Below are 9,587 nucleotides of genomic sequence, written 5' to 3'. Positions count from 1 at the left end.
GAAAAATGGGCTTGTGCAATTTCTCATGTCTGGTTTTGTAAATATACTGGTTAATATGGCCAATTGGTCAGTAGAAAACCTTGATGTATTGCTTATTTAGAACCCCGGCTTCATAGCTTAATATCCCATTATGCAAGAACTTTATTTACCCTACATCGTCACTTTTAGACATACTAGGTAGTCCAAAAGACATTTTAATGGTGCTACCTCAGGCTGGAAAGTACACAACATGTAGGCCATTCTTACACACAAATTGTGACCAATGTCCAGGGTTCCCACGGGTCATGGAATTTCTGGAATATCATGGAATTTTAGAAATTCTGTTCCAAACATGGAAAGTCAGGGAATTTTATCATTTTTGGGGCAAAATCATGGAATGTTGTTGTAGCAGTTTAAAATGTACTTAATACATGAATACCAAAATACATGAATACAATATATTTCCACACAGAATTGGTGTATATCTGTTTATTAGCTTTACTGCTTGTTTGGGTAGCCCAACTATTCAAGGCCTATTTATTCATCTCCCGCTCTAAAAAAGTAAAAGATCCTTGAACGCTACGCATGTGCTCTGAAATCATTGGTCGGTATATTGTACTATTCATTATATAGTAAGTCATGGAAATTCAGGTCAGGGAAAAGTCATGACTTCTTGTATTTGACAGAGTGGGAACCCTGAAAGTCACAAAAAATGTGAGCGGGGAGGTACCGAGACGAGTATTGACTGTTGGTGTAACACACCAGAAGAGCTAATAACTACTGGATGTATTTTTTATTATTATTTATTTCCCACACAGCCTCAAGTTGAGTGAGCTTGTGATGCAGTTGTATTGTAGCTAATGATGAAACTACCTTCTTCTGTCAGCAGATATTTACTGTCCAAACAATGCTCTAATAGGGGACATTAGGGGTATGTATACTTCAGACAAAACATACAACTAGGACAAGGATTAGGGACATGTTCAATAACAAGTCCATATCAACAGTTGAGTACCCTTAAGGACAAACTGTAAGTTCTTTTTCTACTCTTTCACAGAAGAAATATTTCTTGAGTGACCCAGGAGAACAGTTTTTCAGTTGTGAACTTGGAAAAGAAAAAACATTCAAGCAATCATAGTAAAAAAATATAAGCATGGTATTGGATCCATAATGTTATAAAAGTTCACAACATGACTAAACCATCTCATCAACCAACATGGCTTCCTTCCCACAATTCTTTACCCGTCGTTTGGGTTTGAGTCCTCTCCTTTGTCCACATACAGGAACTGCGTAAGGAAGTGTCTGACTCATTTGTGTTGGCCTGTGATGGCTGGCAACTGTGCAATTCAGCTTCGATGAATGAACACATCTCATTATTCCGAACTGTGGGTGTGGGTATGTGCTTCCAGAGCACTCTGTGCCCTTTTAACTGCAACCTCAAGCAGGGAGCGGTCTTTCAGGACTTGATTCAAGCTCTCTGAGTCCATCTCCAACAGCATACCTACAGATACACACAAACCGTACACATACTGTACATTACAAAAGCTCATAATATAGCTCAGTAATCAACACATATTCATAACATAGAATATTTTTGTGTGCTGTCTCTTTAAGAGGGGCAGCAACATCTTAAAAAGAGTGACATGTTCGGTACGGTTTTGTGCAGGATCTTAAACACAACAAAGGTAAAAGGTAAGGTTGACTTTCAAATATTAGCACAGAGTTACAACTGGCCAGCTCACCTGTGATGTCAGCTGAGTGGGTGTGGTCTATCTGTTTCACAAGGTTGAACAGTTTTTCTCCAATGGATTCGGATTCAACCTCAGAATCAGAGCTTTCAGTCATGTTGGTCCTCTCCTCCCCCTGCCTACTTACACAAAAACAAGGGGACATAAAATTATACTCTATAACTAGAGCAGACAGCAACAATAGTACAGAAATTCATGCATACATACTCAAGGAGCGTTTTTAAGGCAATGTTGATCTTCTTTTCCAGTAATTCAGGATCTGACAGGATTTGAAGAATGGCCTCCTTGTTCTGTTCCAACAGCATGCCTGTGTACACAAATCACAAGTGTAATCATTACCCATATGTTACTGAATGGCATGGGCTGTGTTTCATCACAAAGAAAGGTTACCTGTGATTTTGTGCGTGTGGCCGGTGTTGTGAAGGTCGATGAGGTCGTAGAGTCGTTCACCCAAAGAGTCCGAAGAGGCAGATGCCTCCTCTACCTCACACACCACCTGACTGAGAGACAGAATCATGATCGTGAGTGCATGTCACTGACACAACATCTGTGTTTGAACACTGAGGCTGTGGCTTGATTTTGTATGTTAAAAATGACAAAAAAAGTCCGCACACTACAGCTCCAATAATTTTATCTTTTTATTCACCACATGTGACGTTTCGGGACACACTGCCCTTCCTCAGACTTTGTTGAGTTTGATTTTGTATGTTACCTGTCTGGGCTGAGAGCCTGTAGTGCTCTGCTTATTCCATCGTTAAGGACAGACTCATCTTGTAGCATCTGCATGATGACTTTGTCAGGCAGTTCTAGCATCATCCCTACATGTCAAAACAAAAGGGTCTCACCACATAACCAATCATAGCACAGATCTGCATATGGATACTCCTAAGACTAAGACTATTTTAGCATAAATTACAATTGCAGTTTAGAAACAGGAAATACACTGCTGGCAATAACTAAGTCTAACAACATAGTGTAAACAAATGGCAAGTGATCTACATAATTCCTCACCTGTCAGTTTGCCCGCGATTTCTCCATGTTTAGAAAATATTCGGTCATACAGTTTCTCTCCAAGTTCGTCCAGATTTTCCTCCTCATTCATGATGATGCATCAATGTATCTAGCAAGTATTTTGTAACATCTGACTGAACTGCAGCCAGCTAGATTTGGACTGTATTCCTGTTTTACTCTTTATAAATACAAGTTATCTTGGTAGTATTAACCAAATAAATAATAGTAAAGATGTAGCGTTTCCATTACAATTTCCCGTAAAGGTTAAATATCCTGAAAAATGTACTTGCAGATGTGGACAAATCATGGGACAAATCCATAGTTATTTATTTTGGCGCACAAGAGTGACGTAATTAATCAGTGCCGAAGTCATTTTTTGTACAGACGCAGCCAGGACGCAGCGCCAAACCGTCGGCACCAAATAGTGCACTCAGAAAAATAATAATATACCCGATTTCCTTTATACTCAGTACTAATAAAACGAACAGTGTGCTACATTGATGAAAAATAAATTTTTGAATTAATTTTAGTTTAATAATTTTGCCGCTTTTCCCAAATAGCAATAACAGACATTCTCTGGCAATAAGATGCAGGGGCGTAAGGATCTACAACATTTGACCGGATGCGAAGGTAGTTCCTTTTCCTCCCCCTTCCTGCGCTGAAAGGTAACGTGGTCGGTTTTTCTTCGCTTTAACCTGTGTAATTTTGTATCTATTAAGATATTTATCGTTGCTTTCATGTTCTTTTTACACCGCAAGAAGCATAATAACATTTCAGTTTTCTAAACTCGATTGTATTGTGAGTACCGGTGCTCTTAATTTAATGTAACACTTCACGAGGCTGTCGGTGCCGCACGTTACTGAAGACTTGAGGCCTTGCTTTCTTGCTTACTCGTTTGCTGAATGGGAATTAACGTTAGCATAGCCATTTTTGGGACCATACATACTACTTGTGTTTCATAGTGCAGATGTATTTTTAAAGTTACGTCATCTTTGGTTTAACAAAGTTATAAAGCTGTTTGTGGTGTTGTAAACATCTTCCGTTTTGTAACGTATGCTCAAAGTTAGTTGGCATATTTGTTAGCTTATCTTAGCCATTAGGAGCTAGCGTAGTGTCACCCGTCGATATAAGGTAATGCTTATGGTGTTTGTCTACTGTTTTTCGTAACATATATTATAATTTTGGCTGTAATGGTAAACTACGTTCATATTAACATTTGTAATGTGTTAAGAATTACTACAAGTGTGTCAGCTTGCGGAACTCTAATCAAACCTGGTGACAGTAGAAATGGTCAGGCTCCCTCCCTGCTGCCATCACTTCCGCCACTTGTTATACGTTATATTGGATTGATTTAAATCCACTTTTTCGGATAAACCATTGGTCTTAACCTTTTAGGAAGTCAGTGTCACACTACATATGGAAATGAGTGATGCATGCCTAACTGTTTCTCCTATTTGCATTTGCAGGTAAAGATGTCGTCTCATCTGCAGTGGATGGTCATCAGGAACTGCTCCAGTTACCTCATCAAGAGGAACGGACAGACTTACAGCACTGTAAGTAAAATGTACACATAATGTGATCCTTTAACATGCTCTGCCAGGTGTGTTTGATCAGCATCACTGATAGAAAACTGCTGTCTTATGGTGTAGAGCTGAATGAATCTGAACTGTGATTAAGTACATAATAAAAGATTTGACTAGCAACCTGAACATTGGTCTCTTATATACAATACTGAAGGTGAATTGCACACTGTAAGTAATTAAGAGTAAGTCCATTTGTTTACCCTTTGCAGGAGGCCAACAACCTTAAGTCTCGCAACTCCTTCCGCTTCAATGGTCTTGTGCACCGCAAGTCTGTAGGAGTGGAGCCTGCAGCTGATGGAAAGGGTGTGGTCGTAGTACTGAAGAAGAGAGCAGGTATCAAGCTCGATTACAGCTCTACTCATTGGTGCACTGTGGCATGTGACTAGTGTTTTGGATGTGTAAGTTGATTGTATTCATGGGTGTGTGTTTCAGGCCAGCGTAAACCTGCCACTTGCTATGAGAAGATCACTATCAACAAGAACGCCAGAGCCACACTGAGCAGCCTGCGTCACATCATCCGCAAGAATCACTACAGGAGAGACCTGCGCATGGTACGCATATCTACACATTTCTTGCCTTGAGCATGCGTGGAATGAGAATGATGGTTACATTCATGTACACTCTGCAAAAGTTTGATCATTGTGTTTTTGGAACAATTTGTGGACACACAGGTTAAGTCTACCTGGTTAATAACTGCATTGCATTTCCAGTCAAGCAGTAGGCATAATTGTAAGCTAATTTACACACAGTGCCGTGGTGTTTTAAGATGACCGCCAGCTACACCTGCACAGGGCTTTCAGTTCTGAGGCAATGTGCCTGAATTCATGTGTGGGCAGTTTTTAGGATTTGAAAATGGGACTGTTGTATACCTTACATGGGCATCAAATGATGTGTGCAGTATGTACTTTTGACCAGCTGATGCACATGGCATTGTGGCCATGATGACTGATGGTTGTGTTGCTCCCTCAGGCTGCCCTGCGTCGTGCCAGTGCCATCCTGCGTAGCCAGAAGCCCGTGGTGGTGAAGAAGAAGCGCACCCGTGCCGCCAAGACTGCATAAGCAGCCAGTCGTGCACCATGTGTTCTCTTCAAATAAAGACATTTTGTTCAAAAACATCCAGTTTTTTTGTTCATTTCTTAGCACACCCGCAATGGTCTAATTGTTTTGTCGTAACCCCCTATATTTTGGGGTATTGCAGTGGAAATGGAATTAAAATGGTTTTGTAAGTGGTGAGGTGATGCTTGTCATATGACAAGCACTAGACACAATCCAATTGCAGATACTACAGGTACTTACATGCAGCACCATGTGGTCATATTAATTACTACTATGCTGTACCTAGTTTGCTGTCTCTGTACTTCCAGACTTTTGAATCAATTTTTAATTTGTATTTTAGGTTGTCAGACCTGAATCAATGTTCTGAAACGTGACTGTTCAGTAGACTTTGACAGTGCATCCATTAATTGTCTTTGCCCATGAATAGATGGCTGAATGGGCATACTGGGACCAGGGGGCTCTAAAACCCAAGCCTCTGGGTGTAGTCTACTCTTTACCACTCATAATATCTGAATGGGGCCCCTTAGTCAACTACCATAGGTATTCGCTTAAGCAAGTAGCATTGTATGTCTTAGGACCCCTCAATCATATACCATGTGGTGTTTTCTTTACCTCTGATATCAGAATATCCTGACTGTTTTTTTTCCGTCTGTGAAGGTGTAGTTCTAGCATGCTCACTAGCCAACCGCTAAGGCCAAAACTAGTGATAGTCAAGATATAATGTTAAACATGAATCATTTCACTCATCTGAATAGAGTGAGGGCAATTAAGTGTGAGGTGCACTTTTATGATCTTTCATAAGTCGAATCAAATTAAGTTTCAGTAACCTTTTCCATCAGGCTCTGATTTGCATAGCAATGTGCTCTAATGTTTATAATTCTGCCATTAGGGAAATGATGTCCACATCAAATTTACTCACTGTTTCACATGGCAGGAGTAAACCTGGTTGTCTGCTGGACAGCAGTGATCTATTTCTCACAAAGAATCATGGGAAGGGCATAATGGAAGCACTGTTAATTACACAGCAGAGTGCTGATGGCCTGTTTGTATTGATCCCTGTGTGAGAGGAAGCGGTGATGCTTGTACCAATCTATTCTGTGCGCACTCTTTTAGCTCAACTGCATTGTCACAAGCTGAAACCTTTTAAACTAAATTCAAATGAACTAATAGGTACAAAAATGAAGCACAATATGTTGTATGCATTTATAAAAAAATATATGCATAATGTGCAAAATATAGAAAACTAAAATGAAACCCATGTTACATCACACCCCCTATTTGTGTGACCATGTGGAATTATTGAATCAATCAGTTCACAGTTGAGCCGCTGTGAACTGAAGTGCATATGTGTGTCTGTATGGCCAGGATATTGACCAGTATTGTGGGACCTCTGCACATTGGTGCACGGTTGAGTGTGATCGAGGGCCCCACTGCTCAGATGCGCGTGTGGCTGTCCAAGCATGCGGTGGTGCGTGTGTGTGCTGGCGCTGCTGCATGTATGCATGGCCTTTGAGCTGCAGGACACCATCCATGCGCTCATCGAGGAGAACATCCACCTGCACGACCAGCTGGAGAACCTGACCAAGGCCCTAAGAGAGCTGCGACAGCTGCTGTTGCACAATGCTGGAGGTATGGCCATGTTTCTCTCTCTCTCTCTCTCTCTCTCACACACACACACACACACACACACACACAAATCCTCTCTTATTCTGTGTCCTGGACATGTAAGATTTGAGTAAGAGTTGTATGCCATACTAGTTATTTTTTGTGTACAAAAAAACCCCATATATGTTCTGCTCCCTGCCCCTGTGTGTATTTCTGTCTTTCTGCGCCCCATTCTTTTTCCCCCATTCCCCTACGTTCCTCACTCTCTCCACACCCCCCTTGTTTTTGCTCAATCTGTCCTCCAATCACATAACATCTCTCAGTCTTTTTTTTGTCTTTGTCTTTGTCATCGTCTGTCTTTGATCCATCCAATGGCACGTCAATATTCAGCTTCACTCAATCTTTTACATAGAAGATTATTATTTATTTATGATACATGTATTTACCACAGCACTTGTTCCTTTGTGTGTGTGTGTGTGTGTGTGTGTGTGTGTGTGTGTTTGTGTGTGTGTTTGTGTGTGTGTGCATTGCTCAGACTGTGTAGAAGAATTGTTATCTTTTTATGACTTACAAACACAAAAATGCTGTGTGCATGTGTTGTCATCTATGCCCTCCAGAACAAACTACTGTCAACCAGGAGGAGCTTCAGCATCTCTGGGAGGAATGGTCTCTACATGGTAAGGAAATCCCCATGATCTTATCCCCATTCCCCACTGCTCACACTAACACTGACACCCAGCTTACTTTGTTATTATTTTGCTGTTTTTTATGATGGAAACTAGAGGGCATAGGATCACATTGATTGGTGATGTCACATTTCCTCTGCCCATATAATGCATGCTGAGTATTGACATCCATGTCAGCACTGGTGCATCATTTGGAGGGTTCAGCCATAGGGTGCCTGCTGTACAGGGTTGGGTCAGATTACTTTGAAATGTAATCCATTACTGACTACAAATTACATGGCAATTTTTGTAATCAGTAACGTAATCAGTTGGATTACCAAAAATATGTAACGTAATCTGATTACTTTAGGATTACTTTTAGATTACTTCAATAAATATGTACCTTAAGTAAAAGACACCACCACTGAATTGATGAAAGAATTCTCATTCTATTTTTCTCTTTATTATTTCATTACATCTAACAAATCTCTTTGCTCTGAGTAAAACATTCCTGTGTGAATTAACTGATCTTTTCCTCCAAAAATCTTAATGTAGCCCTTTGTTTTAATGTTACCATTTACTTTGAGGTCACCAGGTCCCATTGTCTGAAAAACACCCAAAACTTATACATTTCTATAGCTATTCTCCACTTTGGGGGTGGTGTTTTGGTGGTTGAAATGTTCACCCCATCCCAAAACTGATCACTTAGTCATCATGGATGTGATCAGGGATCACTATTCTCCAAACATGCACAACTCAGCTTAACCTTTATAAGGGCACACCTGGACAATGAATTTAGCTTTCGTTGGATTTTTTTGACCCAGGGACATGGCCTGAGATTGAATGACACCATGTCCATTTCAATTGTGGGGGTGAGAAAATTATTCCTTTGGGATGTTTTTCAACCAGGGGGACCTGGTGACTTTCTCAAAGTAAACAGTAACACTAAAACAAGAGGCTACATTAAGATTAGGAGGAAAAGATCAGGCAGTGCCGAGAGACCTGCCCCAATAGTAAATAAGTTTGTAAGTAAGTATAGATACTCTTTTGATCCCGTGAGGGAAATTTGGTCTCCCAATCCGTGAATTAGTGAAGCACACAGAGCACACAGTGAACACACAGTGAGATGAAGCACACAATGAGCACACAGTGAGGTGAAGCACACACTAACCCGGAGCAGTGAGCTGTCTACTACAGCGGCACTCGGGGATCAGTGAAGGGTTAGGTGCCTTACTCAAGGGCACTTCAGCCGTGGATGTGGGCATGGGAGAGCCCACATTTTTTCTACTGGTCGGGGATCGAACCGGCAAGCCCGAAGCTTGTCAAATTAAAAGATAGTTAGGCTATCTAAGTTGCATTGTTTGCATGATAAAATGTAGGTATGCAGGTAATCCCCAACAATGTAACTGTAATCTGATTACACATTTTTTTTATTGTAATTTGGCTGATTATAGTTACTTGATTTTTGTAATCTGATTACGTAATCCAGATTACATGTAATCCGTTACTACCCAACCCTGCTGCTGTATAACATCTTTATCACAACAATCCAAGAGTTCATTGGCATTTTCATTTGGTACCCAAGCATCAGTACCCTGTTGTCACGAAGGGAGTCGGATGAGATAGCAATGAGCTCAATGAGATGGTGACATATCAGACAATATTTAGGTGCCCAAGTAAGCCTATCAGTTTTAATAAGACATAGTATTGTTTGACTCTAAAGAGTAAAAATTTGAAAAAATGTTTACCATAGTCATTTTGTGTAATATTTGATTTTTTTTTTTAAATGTGTCTATCTTGACATTTATCTTAGTGCCTGCTTTGTGTGTGATTTGTTTCAGGCATCAGCCCTGATACACACTTCATAATGGAGCAAGCCCTCTGCCATGACCCCCATGACTCAGCCGCAGACCTCAAAGTCTGTACCCCAATCCTGCTCC

The 9,587-nt window shown here is 40.6% G+C and overlaps 2 protein-coding genes across 3 annotated transcripts; one reads left to right on the top strand and one right to left on the bottom strand.

Moving 5' to 3' along the window:
- Nucleotides 1–367: 367 nt before the first annotated feature.
- Nucleotides 368–3,089, bottom strand: LOC125305135. 2 transcript variants are annotated; one of them, XM_048259746.1, is made up of 6 exons: nucleotides 2,739–3,089; nucleotides 2,440–2,545; nucleotides 2,118–2,227; nucleotides 1,935–2,034; nucleotides 1,722–1,849; nucleotides 368–1,480 (listed from the first exon to the last, which is right to left on the bottom strand). In XM_048259746.1, exons 1-6 carry the CDS (start codon nucleotides 2,827–2,829, stop codon nucleotides 1,353–1,355), a joined length of 663 nt encoding a protein of 220 aa, XP_048115703.1. In that variant the 5' UTR covers nucleotides 2,830–3,089; the 3' UTR covers nucleotides 368–1,352. The 2 variants fall into 2 exon arrangements, with proteins under 2 accessions (XP_048115703.1, XP_048115704.1); XM_048259747.1 differs by having other exon boundaries at nucleotides 1,722–1,846; nucleotides 2,739–3,088.
- Nucleotides 3,090–3,278: 189 nt separating this feature from the next.
- rpl28 (ribosomal protein L28) lies at nucleotides 3,279–5,436 on the top strand. The gene is made up of 5 exons (XM_048259748.1): nucleotides 3,279–3,403; nucleotides 4,205–4,291; nucleotides 4,531–4,654; nucleotides 4,754–4,872; nucleotides 5,291–5,436. The coding sequence occupies exons 2-5, from the start codon at nucleotides 4,211–4,213 to the stop codon at nucleotides 5,378–5,380; spliced, it is 414 nt and encodes a 137-aa protein (XP_048115705.1). The 5' UTR covers nucleotides 3,279–3,403; nucleotides 4,205–4,210; the 3' UTR covers nucleotides 5,381–5,436.
- The last annotated feature ends 4,151 nt before the right edge of the window (nucleotides 5,437–9,587 follow it).

This window comes from Alosa alosa, chromosome 12, assembly GCF_017589495.1.
Source record: "Alosa alosa isolate M-15738 ecotype Scorff River chromosome 12, AALO_Geno_1.1, whole genome shotgun sequence".
Classification (NCBI taxonomy): Eukaryota; Metazoa; Chordata; class Actinopteri; order Clupeiformes; family Clupeidae; genus Alosa; species Alosa alosa.
Note: the sequence above shows the minus strand (reverse complement) of the source record. Positions and strands in the feature narration are given on the sequence as shown.